The 21,635-nt window shown below is 40.0% G+C and overlaps 1 protein-coding gene across 1 annotated transcript in view; it reads left to right on the top strand.

Moving 5' to 3' along the window:
* LOC145392850 (fibroblast growth factor receptor-like 1) overlaps positions 1 to 21,635 on the top strand; it is a 210,090-nt gene that overhangs the window by 157,025 nt on the left and 31,430 nt on the right. Inside the window, exons 7-8 of the mRNA XM_080267136.1 lie at positions 3,642 to 3,900; positions 18,509 to 18,618. Of these exons, the coding sequence (XP_080123262.1) occupies positions 3,642 to 3,900; positions 18,509 to 18,618 (369 nt within the window). The remainder of the gene's footprint in view (positions 1 to 3,641; positions 3,901 to 18,508; positions 18,619 to 21,635) is intronic.

Raw genomic sequence — 21,635 nt, forward strand, 5'->3', positions numbered from 1 at the left:
TATCTGTGCTTTTGAGAATCAGAACCCATATTCACAAACAAACTGAACCATTTGAAATTAATGACGGCATTATTTAGCTTCTTGATTCTTCCACAAACTCGGTGGATACCTCTTTAGTGAGTGGCTTACTGAAGGCGATAACTCTCCCCATCAGTTTAAAAATATCCTCTTTACCTGAACAAAGTATTCTGGATATTACAATAAATAAGCATGATTGCCAACTTCCTCAAAGGGATGCAAGATGGTCTCCACACAGCTGCAGTACACTGATGTGTTTCTGTCCAAATTGCCATGACCAAGATCACATAATTTGTGTAATTATATACTCTGACGTTTGACCCCAATGAGCCCTTTAAAAGCATAATAATAATAATAATAATAATAATAATAATAATAATAATAATAATAATAATAATTAATAATAATAATAGTGCTAGTAGTAATAGTAATAATAAACTTTCTGGGGTTATCATAGAGAACAATTTTGTCAAGTTTAAAGTGGACTTGTGAAGAAATACAGGAATGTCGCCAAGCTGAAAAAGTGTTTGGAAGAAAGACGAAAGAACCGGTGGAAACACAAGGTCTTCACACTTAAATCAGCGTATTGAAGAGGCTTATATCACTGCCTTCATGTGGAGTAAAGTCTTTTGTTATCTCTTGTTCATCCTACAAAAAGAAAGTGTTGACAGGGAACCGATCATAAATTGTCTGTGAATCTCAGGCCAAGAAAGACAGATGGAAGGCTGCAAGTGTGCTGTGTGAAAGAACGATAAGATGACGTTGACTGTAACGATAACAGTGGCGATGACGACGAGGACGACGACGACGATAACGATGATGACAGTGTCGACGACGACGATGATGGTGATGATGACAGCCGAATATGAAGACCACAGTAACAAAGACAAGGATGATGACCATCATGAAGTGAAAATGAAGACGACGATAACGATGGATGAGGACAATGACGATAACGAAAATGATAAAACTATGGAGTAGAAGAGAGAAACCCATAAAAGCTACAAGTACTAAGGTAGAGGTATAAGTGGTCATATATATATATATATATATATATATATATATATATATATATATATATATATATATATATATATATATATATATATATATATATATGTATGTATGTATATATGTACTGTATGTATAAATTTTCACTGAGCATCCTTTATGCTTCTGCCTTTCTTTCGTTATTCTCTTATTCTCTCTTCTTCCCTCCATTCGCCCACCATATATCAGTTTCCGATGATGCTTTTAGTGTTCAGTTTTTCCACGCGAGGAAAAAATCTGAGTTCCTGTTGATTCCCCACAAAATCAGTCTCTCTCTCTCTCTCTCTCTCTCTCTCTCTCTCTCTCTCTCAACAGCATATCCTCCATTCTGCTTCTCATCAAATACCACACACAACATATCCTTCAACATCCCTGGTATATCTTTCCTTCACCAGCCCCTCCTGCTCTTGGGAGATAAGCCACACAAGCCTACATTTTCTTTCACTCTCCGAAAAGCATATACCTTCCTCAGTTGCTGGAGATCAAAGGATTCAACTTCAGCATATAGCAAGTCGCTGCTCTCAAGTCCTTCAACTCGAGGACGTCATTACCTCCACCAAGGCGGTTATGTTTTCACCCCTGTCCGTTTGTTTGTTTGCTTGTTTGTCTGTGAGAGAGATTACACAAAAACTACTGGACGGATTTGCACGAAACTTGATAGTAGAATGGGCCGTGACCTAGAATACTGTCTATTATATTTTGGTGCGGATCCGTATAAAGGTGCGGATCCAGGATTTTTTTTTTCCACTTCAACATTGCGAGATGGGGCGTTTTTCGACATTTTCGTAAATTTTTCAGTGAATATTGCATGGATCTTGATGGAAAAAAAACCAGGCATATTTAGGAAGTTGGTTTCTACGAATGTGTACACGTTGGCGCGAATCCATATAAAATTCCGGATCTAACGGATTTAAATATGCTTTTATAGGGGAGCAGTCCTTTTCCAAATTGGATTAGACTTGACTGAATTAAAAGGAACTGCATGTTGGGCCTCGGCGGAGGTATGCGCTCTACTGAGTGCATTTCTAGTTTTTATTGTTTTTGTTGTAACCAAATGATATTGTTCGATTAAGGAGAGTTTCCTAGTTGTTAAGGGCTAAGCGATGGCTATATTTCATCTCTCCTGTTCCAAAAATCTGTCCTGAGCTGAATAAAATCGTCTGGAGATACCGCAGCGAGAATATACCTGTATATATATATATATATATATATATATATATATATATATATATATTGATGTCCTTTATATATATTATATATAAAGGACATCAAAATGATAGGTAAATTTCTCTTGCCGCGGGAGAAAGAGATGTGGGTATACTTTATAAAATTCTCTGCAATATTCAAAATTCTTTTTATATTTGTTTATCATTCTTTTCTCTTCATGGTAAAAAGGCTAAAGAGGATTTTCAGCGAGGTCTATTTTTAGGGCAATTTCCTCTTGCTGCTGGAAAAAAAATTATGAAAAAAAAAAAAAGCATAACACAACAAGTATCTCGACTTAATTTTCTGTCTCTTTCCTCATCATGGCCTTGAGTGAGGATTGTTTTCCAGGTAAATTCGTGTTGTTGCTCTAGAAAAATTTGCAAGATCGCAAGACTGCACCTCCATATTTTCCTCCCTTCCCTGATGCCAGTGTCAGCAGAAGATACTGAACTAAGATTATTTTCCAGTTAAAATTCTCTTGTCCTTGGAAAAAAAATGCAAGCTCTTTACATGTGTTTGCCTTTCCAACACCAGCACGTTGAAGGGAAGTATGGACGAGGATTATTTTGAAACTGTTTTATATACTCTCTCTCTCTCTCTCTCTCTCTCTCAAAGTTCTGCCCAGTTAGTTTTAGGTCTGTTATCCAGTTAAAATTTTCTTATGGAAGAAGTTGAGGGAATATAACATCACCTCTTTCTCTTCACGTATACACCTCCTTTCTTTCTTACTGACAGACTTGCTTGCCGGTAGTACCTGATGGTGGAGGTGGCGAATGGGATGGACACTCTTCAAACATTTTTTTTTTCCTTTTTCTCTTAAGATTTAATTATGTATCTGTTTTTCCAAGCTATATATATTACTTCCCTGTCTCTCCATGGCAGTCTTTTCCTCACTTTCTCCACGCTAAATCTTTCCTTTTCTATCTAACAGTGGCTTAAGGAGATCTCAGGAGAGGAGCCATATGAAGGAGGTGGGGAGGAAGGCCACTATCTCTCCTAGCTATTCTTTTATTATTTCTCCAAGCTGATTTTTTCTTTATCTCGAAGCTAAATTACCTCTGCCTCCCCACGCTGAAGGGGATCTTATCGACGACCCAAGTGTAGTAGGTGGAGGGGATGAACACTATCTCTCCAAAATTTTTATATATTTATCTCTCCAGGTCATTTTTTCTTTCTCTGTCTCACTAAGCTAAAGGTATCCCCATTTTTCAGAGTTGAATTATTCTCTTTCTTATCATGCTACGTATTTCTTACTCTCTCCAAGTTAATATTTTCTCTGTTTCTCCAAGTTAGTATTTTCTCTGTATCTCCAAGTCAGTAGTTTCTCTGCATCTCAAAGCTACATTCTCTCTCTCTCCTTTTCTCAGTGGCTGAAGGAGATTTCTGGCGACGACCCAGGTGAAGGAGGGGCCCAGGTGCCGAACACAACGAAGCAGCTGGGGGGTCGGTGGTTCCGGAAGGTGGAGGGGGCGGGGGGCGTGGTGGCGAGGGGGGACGGTCACTACCTCTCCAAGCTCACCATCAGCCGTGCCACACCCAAGGCAGGGGGTGTCTACGTCTGCTTCGCCGTCAACGCCATGGGGTTTTCATTCAGGGAGGCGCATCTCACGGTACTCATGCCTAGAGGTGAGTTGGCTGCTCTTACACACACACACACACACACACACACCGCTCGCTGGTGCAGTGGTAACGTTCTCGCTTGCCATCTGGTAGACGGGAGTTCGCGCCTCGATCAGGTTGCGAAAAGTTTCACTGACGAAGTGGGTGGTTACTGTCCCCCTTGAGCAAGGGGACGGGTGTGCGCGTGTGTGAAGGTCACAGCCTTGCCCTTAGATCGGACTATATGAGCTCTCAGCTCCCTTCCGGAAGGGTAAAAGTTGACGATCACGACCATCAAGTGATCCTGACCGACCCGGTGAATTACACACACACACACACACACGCACGCACCCACGCACGCAATCACACACACACACACACACACACACACATTCACGTTTGTTAGTTTTAAGCTGGTCACACAGAGTTAGGCTTTTCAACCACTTCACTCAGAGGACATGTTTTCACTATATTCTTGCGACCATCAAGTGATTCTCTTTTATCAGGAGGAATATAATGTAATGGGGGCTAATTTAGTCTACATATAATCCCCAGAGGTCGAAAAGACTCCTCTAAGGTATTTAAAAAAATAAGATCTGTGGATTGCGTTAATAAAGTAAGCAATACGTCACGTGACTGAAGGTGTTAGTTCTTTTTCGTATTATTTTCTCCTCAGTTTGCGAGTTTCATTTCACACCACATTAATCTTCCCATCATCCCCTCGAGGTTTCTTGTTTATCATTTGCATTGCTGCTGTAACTACTCTTCCTAACCATGTCTTACCTCCTGTTCTTAGAGCTTCTGGTCTATTCCTACTCTCCCTCCTCCACCTACAGTCCCTCCAAAACCCTTTCCTCCTCCAGCTTTTCATTCCCCCCTCCCCCTCAATCATGAATAAAACAAGAGGGCACAGCTTGCTTGCCTGCCCTCGCGTCACCTCCTCAAGGACCTGCATCTCAGCCTCAGCCACTCAATCCATTTGTCCTCTGACTGCTAGAATTTTTCTCACTGAACAAAAATATATAAAATAACATGTACCAGTCCAAGCCTCTCTCTAATCTTTCCACTGAACACACTGACTCTTATCCCTTCTCTACAACATTATCAGCCTCTGTGTGGTGTATTCATTGGACACTCTCTCTCACCACATTCTCAGCAAGGAGTCATCTCTCCGAAGCTAAATACAGCTGTGTGGCGGCAACAAGAATACATTGTTCAGCACGCGTAAATACACATTGGAAATATACAGTAGGCAACATAGTTATTTGATTAATAAATGCGGTCTTCTTCAGTGAGCTCACGTATAAGCAGGGGAATATGTTTGGAATTGTCGCATATAAATAAATAAATTATATATATATATATATATATACTGTATAGAAAGTTTTTAACGCTCCAGCCGGGAATTGAACCCAAGACCTCTGAAAAGAAGCCAGGCACTGTTACCACAACACCATGGCGTGATTAAAAGCCAAGCCACTTGAATTCAACAACGAGCTAGTTAAATCCGCCATGGTGTAGTGGGAACAGTGCCTGACTTCTAACTAGAGGTCTGGAGTTCGATTCCCGGCTGGAGCATTAAAAACTTTTCACATAAATACAGAGGTGTAAGGGCGCGTCCACACGTGTGCTCGAACAAGTGCTGGCAACACGTAAGCAACACAGTAACGAACACGCTGCAAACATGTTGGGAACAGCAGCGTCCAGATCATGTTGGCAACATCATGATTTAGTCTCAGCTGCCTCGCATCGACACACTTATCCCATCACCTATGCTGCCAGTGTTCGAAACTGCACTGAAACATGTTTGCATACATCTGTCCAGATACTGCTGCAAACATGTTCCCGAACATATTGCCAGCTGTGTTGCCAACGTATGTTTTGAGTACACGTGTGGAAGCGCCCTAATGTGTGTTCCTCCAGCAGATAAAATGGAAGACGCTTGTGTACTGGCTGAGATAGATTATTGTCACTTGTCGAGTTGCGTGAGGCTAAGCAAAAATCCTTATGTGTCTGAAATATATATCATCATATGGGTTGGAATTGAAATATAACCTCCCATAACGGATTTACATGGTTCGTCGCTGAATTCAGGTGGCTTAGCTATTACCACTCCAAGGTGTAGTGGCAACAGTGCCCGACTTCTGTCCTGAGGTCTCGGGTTCGATTTCCGGCTGGAGTTTAAAAATTTTCCGCTTTTTATTTCAAATGTGACAGCATGCCTAGGGCGGTCCTAACTGTCTGCCATTCACTAAAGTTTTTCCAACTAAGGTGCTTTACTCCCATAGAGATTCTGTATGTATGTTGTGCTTTTATTACCTCTCTCTCTCTCTCTCTCTCTCTCTCTCAGCCTCAGCAGCATAATGGCATAAGTCTTGGGTCGGGGAGGGCCGTGCGTTAGCCTGCCTTGGTGCAAATTCGAGACATGAACAAAGCTGAAAACGCTGTCTGGGATGTACAGTGGTGTGCTGCTGGCAAACATAGCTGATATACGGTATCCTTGTCTCGGTCCCTCCTACTCCCCGGGAAAGGGATAATTACGAGCGAGCAAGCAAGGGTAACGAAGAGATATTTACGTTAAACTGAGAAATGAGTGGCCCGACGCTACCAGGCCATGCCTGACACGACAAAGCCCAACTGCGATGGTTTTCAGAGGCTAATAATTTTTATCCTGTATGAGACAGAGAAGAGATTCTTTCAGCAGGTAGTAGATACATGCAGTAAATTTTGTCTTTAGTTATATATTAACTCATGACACCAAAGAACCCCTTGGAATCCCAGCTTTCCAAGGGAATGTACCGAGGGCTTCAGTTGACTTCATCCATTATGAAATCAATTTAAAGCACTAGGAAAGCGACACATGAGAGGTATGAGCTGTTTTTGGTTTTCATATGTTGATTGCGCGCGCGTGCGTGCGTGCGTGTGTGTGTGTGTGTGTGTGTGTGTGTGTGTGTGTGTGTGTGTGTGTGTGTGTGTGTGTGTGAAAGAGAAAACGTGAGAAAGTAAATATTTTAGCTCAATTAATATTCTTTTATTGTTCAGCTACCTCACCAGAAATGCTGAAAGTTTACTCCAATATGAAATTACGACGATAGGCATATGTATAAACGCTCGCTCACTCGTCACGCGCCCACAATGCACACTATGGTATTGACTGGGTGTGAACGTGCTGTTATATACCGGTATATGTTTTTTTTTTAGTTCAACGACGGCAAAGTGCGGAAAGAGAGAGAGGTCAAAACAGGAACATGTATGAATGCCGATGCCAACCATTAATATTTGCTTTCAGTGCGTAAAACTAATCTATTTATATAACTCTGGCTGGACATCATAACACGGGAGCAGGTCTGCAAAAATACAGGGTAGAGAGTGAGTGATAAATTCGATAGCAAGAGAGAGAGAGAGAGAGAGAGAGAAAGAGAGAGAGAGAAACACACCTGGTTGCCCAAACTTACCATTGACCTCTTCGGTGTGGTGGCGTTCTTCAGGCAATTTTGCTGAACTTTGGAATGACCTCTAGTGTTGAAGAAATTAATAAATTCTAAGCAGCTCCTTTCAGCTCAAAAAAGTCTCTCCTAACATGAATGAAATCGTCTGGAGGTAGGAAGAGGAAACTAAGACGTCATCGTAACGAAGTGTTTAATACTGGCATTCAGTATGTGAAAGTGGTGCTGGAGAGAAACGCCTTCATGTGGTGGCACTGATATACCCCATCTGCTTAGCTGCCTTGTTATGCAAATGTTAGCACCTCACCTACTCCCCTCTACCCAGAAAGGAGGATGTTAAGCTGCAGGAAAAGGGCGACTTCTGCCCGCAGTGCACTGGGTTCATTATGTATGAGATGAACTTGGGGCATCAACAACATTAACAGCTTTATGTAAAAGTAATATGTTCACCCTTTCACCGAGTTCATTTTTTTTTCCTCCGTGTTTTACTCCTCCTACTGCCCGACGATTTTACTCATCATAGGAGAGACTTCTAGTTTTCAAAGGGTGAATGGAGATCGTGCATAATTCCTTCACCACCAAACACCTTTCATGAGTGGAATACAGTTATTTGGTGGTTGAAAGAATCAAATATGAATGACGTCCCATGGGCTGAAAGTGGTGCTATATTACAAGAGTGGGTCATGAAAAGTACAGAGTTGGATATGAGTGATGAATTCAGTAATAACTTTCGTTCACGTTATTTTGGCAGAATTTTCATCTTTCTGTATCTTGTTTCCCGTAATTCACTTGTCAGATATGAGAGTACTACGGTTTGTATCCCCTCCATACCACCTGTTCTTGACTATGGTCCTTTCACCGCAAGAAGTCCGTTCAGGGTGGGGCCCACCTTGTGAATCACCTCTAGCGATGCTGCCAAATCAACCGTAGTACATGCCTCTCTCTCTCTTATTTCCCATCTATGTGCTATTTGAAATTGTTTTTTATATTCTGTATATAGTAAAGGAAGCTATATAGTACATTGAGTATCACTTTTTAGAATTATAACAACGATTTGAATGAATTCTATGACACGTGGCAGTGCTTTTTTCCCATGTTGCCACGCCGTAGAGTTGCCAATTTGACCATCAATTATCGGATTATCACTCTCTCCCTACCTACCCCTATCCCACCTGTTTCTCTCTCTCTCTCTCTCTCTCTCTCTCTCGTCAATATAACAGAAAGTTCTGATGAAGATTATGATTAAAGATCAGAGAGAGGATTAGGCCTACAGGGGAAACATCTTAAAAACAAAACGCGCCTAGACTTTTACCTCATAAGTGGTGTGGAAAAATAATTGAAAATAAATAATATATATATATATATATATATATATAGAGAGAGAGAGAGAGAGAGAGAGAGAAACAGGTGTGATGGGGGTAGGTAGGGAGACAGAGTGATAATCCGATAATTGGTGGTCAAATTGGCAACGTCGCACTCGGGGGAATTCCAACTTCTGCCACACCCTGAACGGACTTCTTGCTGCGAAAGGACCATAGCATAGTATTCTTGTGTTAATTTACCATTACAGAAAAGAAAACAATATAGCTCTATATACTACCCATAGCATTTTTTTTTTGTTCATACTTAGCACCGTATCATAGTGCTACTCTCATGATGCGGCTAGGATTCAAGATGAGGAAATAATAACTGTGGACAAAGTTAACGAAACAGGGTACAGAAACAGTGGTTGTGTTCGGCTATCCCCGTGGCCGCCTCGCCTCGTTCAGGGTGTGTAGAATGACTGAATAATTACTTAGATTACTCCAGCGTGGCACCACCACGGACACTGCTGCTCGCTCATACTAAATTCGCTCTCACCTCAAGAGTGCAACTTAACTACAAATTACAACTCGCTACCTAGGATAAGGAAAATTAACGTGGCAAATAAATAAAACAATGAATAAGTAAAGTAAACTTGGAATCTAGTTTATGAGGCTATGTCTCGAACAGACACTAACGTTCTAACTTTGTGCAAGGTATAATTCAGACAGATATATCAGGTTATATAATACATACTCTTATAATATGCAGGGTGTCAGAGAGATTTCTGAGAAGCCTCCAGAGGTTGTTTGATGGCTTATTATCAGTAAAAAATGATAAAGCTACAGTACATGAGTCCAGTTTTCAGCTATTATAGAGGTACAGTTACTGATGACCATATGGGCAAAAATCGTCTCCTATGTAATTAACACAAGGTCATCAGTAACTAAAGCTCCCCCAACACCTGACAACTGAATCCATATTGACAGTGTGGTAGGTCTCCATATTATAATTGCAAATCATACTAGATAGATAGATAGATAGATAGAGAGACAGATAGAAGCAGGAAGTCAAATGATGAGAAGGTGTTGTGTTTGCGAGAAGCGAGCAGCGCTAAACGCTTACACGGAGGAAAGCTGACGACAGCGGCCAGTAAGGAGATGATTCAGTTAGCTGTCAGCAGTCCTCTCGTGAGAAAGTTCTGTTGCCATGAGGAAGATACGTGACACACACACCCTACTACACGAGATGTGAGGAAAGAGAGTTTAGAAGGAGACAAGCGACCCTAGAGAGAGGTCGAGACGGAGATTAGCTTTAGAACAGAGAGAGAGAGAGAGATAGCGAGACAGGGAGGTAGCTACCCAGGACTTATACTATTATACCTGTTTAATATTTCCAAGACAAATAAAAATAGTCCCATACTATTCTTTACCTCTCCCGTCACTACATGACATCTGGTGGGGAAACTACTACAAGATATAAAAGCCGCTCGACCACAAGTCTAAAATATACTTCTCTACAATTAACTACAAAGTCTTTATGACATTTGGTGGCAGCGGTGGGATACGAACCTCGTCTACGAATCAACATTAAATTCCTACAAAATATCAAGATTGACAACAACCAACAATATCAGCTCCTGCCCCTCCGTCTCCCAGATCATTACGCTGATGCAGAGGTCAAGAGATCACTCGACGCCTTGCAAGTAGCTTAACGACAAACCAGCAAATCTGCGGACATCGTCTCCGAATTAAAAGCAAATTTCTACAAAAGCAACCGAGACTACAAGGTTAGCTTCAGTTCTACAAAGTCTACAGCCATCTACAATCAACTACAGCCATCTACAATCAACTACAATTAACAACTCTACGTCGTCTGTATAATCTTCTACACGCACCTACAAGTAGCGGCAGTCTTCATCCCACAACGAATAAATCACTAGAGAAAAGGACAGAGAAAACTTCCACATAGAATAAAGGGAACAAACAAACGAAGAGTGAGACACGATTTACAACTCATCTTACTCACTCGTCTTCACTCAAGTTACTCATCGCTACTCATTCACTCACCACAGCTACCAGTGTGGGAAGTTGAGGTCATCATGCGTGCTTGCTGAACAGACGCCACGTCAGTCAACACACCACCTGCACCACCACTCACACCATTTCCCACCACGGTAAAAATTAGTAAGTTACATAGTTACTTCATTTATACAATACACAGTGATAGACAATAAGCTTCTGCACAAACATATAAAACGTGCTGTATAGTTACAGTTTAAATACACATACTTACTTCAATTATCTTCATAATTCAATCATTAAATACTTGCACCAACAATAAACATTCTACACAGTATATATTCATTCATTTATTATAATATTTATTTACTACCAACGAGTGTTACCATTTATACCTACGTAAAATACGTGTTTCATACTTACAACTATACATTAATTATATCTACAAAGTGATAAAGAAAATATACCATCACAATTACTCAGTGAGCAATTAAAAAAACTGTATTAAACATTTATTAATTAAAGCTACCTAGTGGAAACAGATAAATTAACTTACGAAAAAAAAAAAAAAAAAAAATGGCCAACACAAATGCCGTTAGCAAGAGTGAACATCTTCAACACAATCGTGAAGACAATGATTTCCACACAGTGCTGACACACATATTACTCACGATAGGTACAGGTGAACAAGTCAGTGTGTATAGTTAATACTGTATATAGTGTATATATTTTTTATATAAAATAACAAAATATGGGACTATATAATATCATTTTCAGTAATATCTGTGCAATATAAACTAAACTTTAAAAAAGTATCTCAAGGAAATTAGTCAGCAATTATGCAACCATGAACAACATGGAAAAAAGCGTACACAAGCAAAGAGAAACAAACTATGGAAAATCAATACATACAAAAAAAAAAAAAAAAAAAAAAAAGAAAAGGAAAGGAAAGAAAGAAAGAAAAGTAAGAAGGAAAAAAGAGAAATAAAGTAAGATCACATAACAAACAAATGAAAATAAGTGTAAATGTCACTATACATGCCAAAATACCACGTAAACTACAAACAAAAAAGCAAATTGTTGTCTCCACATACAAGTGGCACGACACATCATCACTATCATCGACCGCAGCATATGTTAGGACTGCAGTTATTACAGTTATGTTACTCCATATTATAATTATGTACCTACAAACGATATGTAACAATTATGTAACGACAAACGATTGCATTATGTTACACTTTGCCAATTATGTAACAGTTGCATTAACAAGATGTAACTTTTATGTAACTTTAACTACAATTATGTACCTACAAACGATATGTAACAATTATGTAACGACAAACGATTGCATTATGTTACACTTTGCCAATTATGTAACAGTTGCATTAACAAGATGTAACTTTTATGTAACTTTAACTACAATTATGTACCTACAAACGATATGTAACAATTATGTAACGACAAACGATTGCATTATGTTACACTAACTACAATTATGTACCTGCAAACGATATGTAACAATTATGTAACGACAAAACAGTTGCATTAACAAGATGTAACTTTTATGTAACTTTAACTACAATTATAAGGCCAAGACACATATGTAATAGTTGCATTAACAAAATGTAACTACAATTATAAGGCCAACACAATTATGTATTACCACAATGTTAGTACAATATTATACGTCACACAACTATAGCACAATTCTGTATTACCAGTATCATCATACAAGTTAGGTGAAGTATTAGACATTACTAAAGTGATAACTCTATGTAATGTATAACCTAGCAGTATTACCATTGCACAATTATATGCGTAATATTATTGAATAATCACTATTTACTATGAATAATATATGTATACAATATTCATACAATTATGTTACTTTACAATATTATGTATTTCACTTAATTAGCTTATAAGTTCATTATAATGTGTATGTAGTATGTATTAATATATTATAACTATTAAATGTCGATGGTACGCCATTTTTGCGCGGCAGAGCAATGTGGTAGGTCTCCATATTATAATTGCAAATCATACTAGATAGATAGATAGATAGATAGAGAGACAGATAGAAGCAGGAAGTCAAATGATGAGAAGGTGTTGTGTTTGCGAGAAGCGAGCAGCGCTAAACGCTTACACGGAGGAAAGCTGACGACAGCGGCCAGTAAGGAGATGATTCAGTTAGCTGTCAGCAGTCCTCTCGTGAGAAAGTTCTGTTGCCATGAGGAAGATACGTGACACACACACCCTACTACACGAGATGTGAGGAAAGAGAGTTTAGAAGGAGACAAGCGACCCTAGAGAGAGGTCGAGACGGAGATTAGCTTTAGAACAGAGAGAGAGAGAGAGATAGCGAGACAGGGAGGTAGCTACCCAGGACTTATACTATTATACCTGTTTAATATTTCCAAGACAAATAAAAATAGTCCCATACTATTCTTTACCTCTCCCGTCACTACATGACATCTGGTGGGGAAACTACTACAAGATATAAAAGCCGCTCGACCACAAGTCTAAAATATACTTCTCTACAATTAACTACAAAGTCTTTATGACAACAGTATAATTTTTTTTTCTCCAAATTAGCTCTAGGAAAACCTAATGAAATCCATAAACTATATATATATATATATATATATATATATATATATATATATATATATAGAGAGAGAGAGAGAGAGAGAGAGAGAGAGAGAGAGAGAGAGAGAGAGAGAGAGAGAGAGAGAGAGAGAGATAGGTAGGTAGATAAATGTAGATAAAGATATTGCACACACACACACACACACACACACACACACACACACACACACACACACACACACACACACACACACACACACACACACACACACACAGGTACAATCATACCCATACAAAAGCCCATCCCAAAGAGAAATGCAGCACAGTGAACGCGAGCGTGGTGGGTTACAGTCAATGGTTATTCTCTGGACACTAACAATTTCTCTCCACTTGACGGATAACGTGAAAAAGCGAAGAGATAAAGAGGAGGGCGAAGCGCGGATAAAATAATTCCAATGTTCACCGATAATCCCGTCCAAGCCCACAGTAATCCCCCCCTGGCTCCCCCTTCCCTCACACCCTCTCCCTCCCGTCCCCCCATCACCCGGTTACCCCCTACCTTCCACTTCCCCCTCTACCCTCCAGTTTCTCACCTGTCCCCCCCTCAGTCCCCTTAGCCCCCAGTTCTCCCTTTTCCCTCCAGGTACTCCCTACCTTCCAGTTCCCCTCTACCCTCCATTTCCCCCCTACCTTCCAGTTCTCCCTTACTTTCCAGCTCCTGCCCTGTCCACCAGTCACTTCCAAATTTCCAGATTCATCCTACTCTTCATTCTCCGTTTTCCTCCATCCCCCTTTCTCCCCATCCCTCTACTCCTTCCCACTCTCCCTCCCTCACTCCACTTCCCCTCCAGCCCTCTCCCCTCCCTCTCTCCCCTCTGACCTTACCTCATCCTCCCTCAGCGAATCCCATTTAAACCTGAAAGTCCGGAACGTAAAGAGCACTCCCCCTCCCCACGAAAAAACAAAACAAAAACAAAACAAAACAGAAAAAACAATATTTACGTGCGAATAACAGACAGCGGAAGAGCTCACCGATAAAAATGAACACTTTCGATACATTTACTCTGATTAAATAAAAAAAAAAAGTTGGTGGAGGGGGGTCACGCAGAAATACAGTAGGCTGATGTGCTCGTACGAGGGTCTGGTGGATTTCTTTTTTTAATGGGAAGAATTAGTGGTTGATAAAACACACACACACACACACACACACACACACACACACACATATATATATATATATATATATATATATATATATATATATATATATATAATCCCAACCTGACCACGTTCCTAGAAACTAGGTATATGCAAGCAGTTTTCTTATAAACATTTTTTATATAGCTTAACTTGTTTTCATATATTTCTCCAGTAGCGTAAACGGTAGTGAAAAAAAAAAATCATACATGAAATACCCGAAAATTTTATACGAGCCTGCGAGGTCCAAAGCAACTTTTTTTTTTTTTTTTTGAGTTTTCTGTTTCTTCTTTTTATTGCTCTCTCTCTCTCTCTCTCTCTCTCTCTCTCTCTCTCTCTCTCTCTCTCTCTCTCTCTCTCTCAACCTTCCTTTCATACATAGGCCAGGTCACCACACTAACATTTCTGTTCGCTGTATCTCCGCTCCAATCTTTTCCATCAGTCTATCTCTCTGTCTGTCTATATTCATGTTTCAGTGTGATAAAAGGGTACGATGGTCTTTTATTTTCCCTCAGTATTACGAAATCATACAGATCAGTTTGGCTGGGTGAGGTATATACCGACGAGCACTTGAAAGTGGCATGAAATTCCTTTTTTAACACTCTTTGACTCCTGTGACTAATATTGTCTGCCAGTTTTTAGAACAGAGTACTAGAGTTGTCCCAGCGATGAGAGGGTCTGTGGTTCCAGTATTAACTATCTCGGTCCCCTGTGAATCACTAAAACAGCTGGGCTTATTCTTGAATAAAACAATAGAGTTGTCCTGATCAGGAGAGGAAAAAACACAAACAATGCCCTGACAGAATAAATGAATGTCTGAATGAAAAGGTAAACAATGTAGTTACCGCACAGACTCTTGAGTAAATGATTTAACGACTAAAGAAACAACTACTGTACAGTCTGTCCACTTTAGCTTGGACTTAAATCGTCGTCTCCCCACCTGAGCAATGAAGCCTAACTATACTCCGTTTTTTTTTTTATTTCGGCGAAGATGCACTTGACAGGTTGTTGATGATTGGCTAAATGCAACATGTCCAAAAAATATTTACTAACCCAGATATCCCCCTCAGATATTTGATGTCAGTGAATAATGCTAGATTATGAAGTAATGTTACATTCAGCTAATAATCACCAATCTGTCAAGTGCATCTTCGCCTCAATAAAAAAAAAAAAAAACTGACTATAGAGACAACACTTGATTATGTTGCTGAACAGGAAGAGGTGCTACGGAAAGGATGCACAACCATCGTATTTACTTACTCTGTCAGTGAGCTACGGGAAATTGACAGCTAAATTAAGGCGGGTGAAGTATGACTGACAGTACGAAAAGCATTGTCTGACAGACTAGAAGAAAAAGAAGAAAAAATTTGACGGACAGACTGAGGACACGACAGACAAGCACTTCGATTGACTAACTGGCTGAGAAAGTAAACAAAAGCCTGCATGACTGATTGGTTTACTGAGAGACCAGTACCAGTGTTTGTAATAGATCAAGCCTTTTTTGTCTGATGTATTATTAGTCTGGCTACCCATCGTCGATTTTGTTAGACTTTGGAAAGATCTATTGTACTAATCGGATTACTGAAGGCTGTATCTAACCCCTTAGCTCTGAAAACTCTCCGCTGAAATGAATAAAAATCCTTTAGTGATAGCAATAATAGAATAAAGAATACGTCACTGAAATGAATGACTTAACTAGTTTCTCGGTAGACGAATCTCCACAACAGTTAATTATTTTTGGAAATATGTTTGTCTGGTCGTACAGTTTTTCCTCAAGATTCTTCGTTCAAGCTCGTTTATGAAGCCCTCGGTCGCGATATGAGAGAAGACAATATAAAACGGTAAATGAATAATCTTACAAGCAACCGAAGCTCAAGGAGGGTGAATACAGACCCATATTTACAAACTCTCTTAACCTTACTTTTGTATGAGACTGCTTTTTCATATTTTTCCCTTCGCTTATACAGCCACCATACATTTCATAACCAACCTATAGCGAATTTTAAAAGAAAAAAAAAACGACTTCTAATAAAAGTGAACTGATATCGACTATTTTTCCAGAATTACACTAAAATTCTATAACAGCTGGCGCCATATAAAATAATTACATTCAGCTGAAAGAGTCATTGCAACCCGAGTTAACAATGATATCATTAACTCTTTCATGGTCAGGACAACACGAATATTCCAGTCCAGCTGGCGACAATTTTTTTATTTTTTTTTTATTTTTTTTTATTTTTTTTTAGAATTAGTCATGGAAGACTGAGGGAGATAAGATCCTTGATAAATACAAACCTACAGTAGTCGGACAAGGGTGGGGGCCTACTGTATGTTCTGGTCATACTGTATTTTCACAGACTTTGCTACAGCATGTTCGTATATGTTTTTATCAGACCTATCTATCTCTATCTATTTATCTGTCTAGCTATCTATATCTCTATTTCTATCTATAATATATATATATATATATATATATATATATATATATATATATATATATATATATATATATATATATATATATATATATAAACACATACGAACACAGCTTAAGTATCACTTTGTATATATATATATATATATATATATATATATATATATATATATACAAAGTGATACTTAAGCTGTGTTCGTATGTGTTTTTATCACACTTATCTATCTCTGTCTATTTATCTATCTATCTGTATCTGTCTATCTATCTATCTATATATACACACACACAAAGTGATACTTAACTAAATTTAAAGATGGACCAGTGTCTACAAAGACCATGCACTAATCGCCATTTATAGACCTGGTACAGTACACACCGTAATGAACACGAAGATAATGTGGTGTTCATGAATACGAATGAGGTGTCTTGGGAACGTCAGGCATGTAACTGCATGTTTACATCTGGCTGCTGCACTTACTCCTACGTGTATTTTTTTTTCATAATACTTATAGCACCTTTGTTTAACCTTCTCATGCTTCTTCTTCCCTTTTCCCTTGTTCCTCTTGCTTACCTACAAGAAAACCCCCCCCCTCATCATTCTCTCAACAGATAACGAACACTACTTAACCATTTGAATTGGACGACATATGATTTTAGCTTATTCTTGGTACTTCCAGATGACGTTAATTTATGAGTAGGAGGGGCGTCATGTATTAATGTGATTTATTACGACAAGATCTAACTCCTCAGATCCTAAGAGTCTCTCCTAAGCTTCAAGAAAAAAAATCCTTTGAAAGTCCCAGCAATAATGCCCTAAAGATTTCATCAGAGTGAATGCATTAGCCCTCATTTACTCACCACTTTCCGCCTCCCTCTCTGATACCCCCACCCCACCTAACAGCCTCCTGTGGAAAGGGGGGGGGGTTAGAATACTTCCCCAGTATCCCTGCTTGTCGTACGATGTGACTAAAGGTGAGGGTTTTGTTTCCAGCCTTTCAGTCCTTACTGTTCTCTTCTGCTCTTCTGTCTTACCTCCCTTCTTGATATTTCTGTGTTTCTTGCGGCCTTTATTTCCCCTTTACTGCTACTGTGACATATAACCACACTGTGGTTTGGTGCTAAATCTTCACTATTCCATCTTTCCGTTCCCCATCTAATAAATCACTCTCCCTTATCCTGGCACGTTTTCGACTGAACACCAGACATAGCCTATCAGTCGTTCTTCTTTCATTAACGGCTTGAATGCAGTAGCAACAGCGCAGCAACATGTGCACTTCATGTTACTTTTCCTTTCACATGTAGAATATATCTCTGTATTCCATTTATCTTTTGCTAAACATTTTACAAGACTAGTTTAGTACACTACTTGGTACTCCTTTTCACTTTTTCCAGCAGCCTTCAGTTGTAGGGTGTGATAAGATGGAAAAGCATTCTTGCCTTATTATACATATCCTCGACTCGCAGGACAGATAGCAGATAACTTTCTCAGTGAGTCATCGGCAGCAAAGAGCACTGGAATGACCAAAGGGTCTGTTGCTGGTTGTGCATTACACAGGAGGAAAACACCCAAAATATTTTGATGTTGCTGTTTGTTTCCTTTTTACACCTTTATTTTAACTCCCCACTCCTCTCTTCTCCCCCAGGCAAGCCGTACCCTCCTGTGGGTGAGAAGGAGCCGAGCGTCAATTGGTTCTTCCTCATCATCCCTGGTGTCGTCGTCGTGGTGGTAGTTGTCGGCGTCATCGTCTGCCAGGTGGGTCGCGTCTAATAGAGGTCAAGTGGAGGGTTTGGTGGTGATGTGAGAGTCAGGTTAAGGGTGAGATAAGTGATGTTTGAGTCATGCTAAGGGCTTGCCAAATAAAGTGAGAGCCAGGTGTGGAGGTGGGAGTCGAGTTAGCAATGAGACGGTGTGAAGCTGGAGTCAGATGAGATGTGAGACAGATGAGAGTCAGGTGAGAGATGAGACACGTGAAGGGAAGGTCTGGTAGAGGATGAGGCAAAGTGATGGAATCAGGTGAAGGGATGACACTGGTAAGGGCAGGGTCAGGTGAGGGGTGAGGTAGGTGACGCTGAAGGTCTGCAGTCTCTTGGGCTCACGCGGCGATTCACTTAACAGTTAACTTCCTAGCATTCTCATTGTTATTTCCATCGCATTAATATCGCATCACATTTTACCCCAGCCTGTTCGTGACTAGAACTGGAATAGGGATCAGGACTGAAGTGTGAGGGAAGACTGAAACTTACCATTTCTAAATCTTTTCCTTTATCATCCTCTTGCAGTAAATAGACATTAATCTAAGTGTTCCTCTTCTTCTTCTTCAAGTCGATTGTATTCGCATAGCTAACACACAAAATTATGAGTGCCCAATATCCATAAACAGACTGGAAAGGAAGAAGTTATAAGGCAGTCCCTTAACGCATGAGAAAAGGAACCTTCAGTATCACCTGTCTTACCTCTTCCCTGACTCACTTTGCAGGTCTAAATATAAGAAGGGAGACACAGTCAGTCGAGGATTAAGGCAAGATAAAAGGTGAGTCAGGCCTTGAGTCACAAAGAGCAATGCAAGTGAACTTGAGTTAGGCCAGGAATGATTGAGTCAGGTGAGGGGCATGATGAGTCAGGTGAGGGAAATAATCAGAATGAGCTGTGAGTCAGCAGACAGATGACTCAGAAAGGGTGTAGACATTGAAGGTTTAATCCAATGAAGGATGAAAGGTGAGGGGTGAGCGAGTCAGGCTTAACAGTGGGCGTCACCTGGTGTTTCCTTCCTTTTTTCATGACCGTTTTCTATCCGTCCAGTCATACCCTCATCCATCAGTTTATCAGTCTGTCCACCAGTTAATATATCCATCCATGTGTTTGATTAAGTATCCATCAATACGTCTTTTAATCTGTATGTATTTCAGTCCATTCAGAGACATTTTAATCTGTCATCCAAGTAAGTTTTCTGTCAGTCATTTCATTCATCTTCCATTTTTACATTATTTTTATGTACATCCGTATTTCTGTCAAGCCATCGATATTACATTTTATCTATCCATCTCTATAGCTGTATATGTTCGTCTATTTCATATGATGTACATGTTAAGCTGTCTAAGTTTGTCTGTCTATCTGTCTATCTATTAATAGCTAGATGCCTAAGTTCCGTAAGGGGTGGCCACAAACAGATTGCCTCCATGTCACCCTGTCCCCTGCCATTACGCTACCCTCCCCCCATCTCATACACCCCTTTCTCATACCTCTCCACTTCATCCTTCCATCTCATCCTCGGTCTCCCCCTCCCTTTCCCCACCTTCACCTCACTCACATACACGCTCCTCGTTAGTCTCTCACTTTCCAGCTATTTAATCTTATGTGCATGTTAATCTGGCCAACTCTATACACCCATAAATTTATCTCCCGACCCAGTAGTCACGGCACTCATGATGCATAGGTAACTGAGGTTGATGTCTGCATAACCAACATGCTTTTCAACGTGAATTTTTACCCAAGAACAACAGCATATCTATAACCAAGTAAAACGTAACCTTATTAACAGACACCCTAAGGATAAGTTGGGGTAGTGATCCTATTTGGAATTGGATTGAAAAAGTCCCTATTTCATCTAGTGCCTCAGTTCATTCATTCGTTCCTTAAAGTTTAATTATCATTTCAGTAATATATCCCTCCATGACTTCACGTACCCATCTTCTACGTATTTTATCTAATTATATTGAGATCCAATCGTACACAAGTACACCCTCATCTCAGACGAACACAGAGACAAAGGTACAAACACATAGACACACACACACACACACACACACACACACACACACACACACACACACACACACACACACACACACACACACACACACACACACACACACACACACACACACACACACACACACACACATACACACGGCCCAAGGTTGGTGCTACTCGAGCCCCAGCAATCAAACTTGGGTATGGGGGGTAACTTTAAGGCCTCTACTCAGCACCAACTTTCTGATTACGCTCCATCTCAACACTTACACCTGCTGCACCTATGAACACACCTGCCATTTACACTTACAGACCTGTTTCACTGCTTCACCAGAAACAGTGCCTCATACAAAACAACATAGACAAATACAAATCGGGTAGTAGCTGTTGTTTCTTTCACCATGCATCTTTTCTCAATTTAGGTATAATTTTTGTAGCAGATATATGTGATACTTACACATATATCCTGCTGTCACCTACATATTATATTCTAGTTGCCACCAGACAGTTAAAAGCAAAACAAGCTTGATGAGGTTATGGCCTACCTCGATAAAATATCGAGTGCCACTGTCCCGCTTTTAATTATTTTGGTTACCACCACACACGACTTATTGAGCTAAGCCTGTGGGAATCCCTAGGCCAGACACACACACACACACACACACACACACACACACACACACACACACACACACACACACACACACACACACACACACACACACACACACAGTAATCGACTGCTTACAGACTTCTCAGCCATCAGCCGAACTTCACAAGTAGTCAGTCACAAACCATAGCCGGCAGTATAGTCTGTCTTTCATATATTTTTCATATAATATTAACATTCTCATTACCACCAGCACTACTAATAGCACGACCATTCACACCCAACACATGTCATCAGAGCCTAACTGCAAACACTGACCACGTACATTAATACAAATCACACAAGTCAAGACATTAAAATCACCTCTTACTTGTAACCCACAACACTACCCACATCAGTAAACATATAC

The sequence above is a fragment of the Coenobita brevimanus genome, chromosome 23 (assembly GCF_032717465.1).
Source record: "Coenobita brevimanus isolate Jiangsu-jjx chromosome 23, ASM3271746v2, whole genome shotgun sequence".
In the NCBI taxonomy this organism is placed as follows: domain Eukaryota; kingdom Metazoa; phylum Arthropoda; class Malacostraca; order Decapoda; family Coenobitidae; genus Coenobita; species Coenobita brevimanus.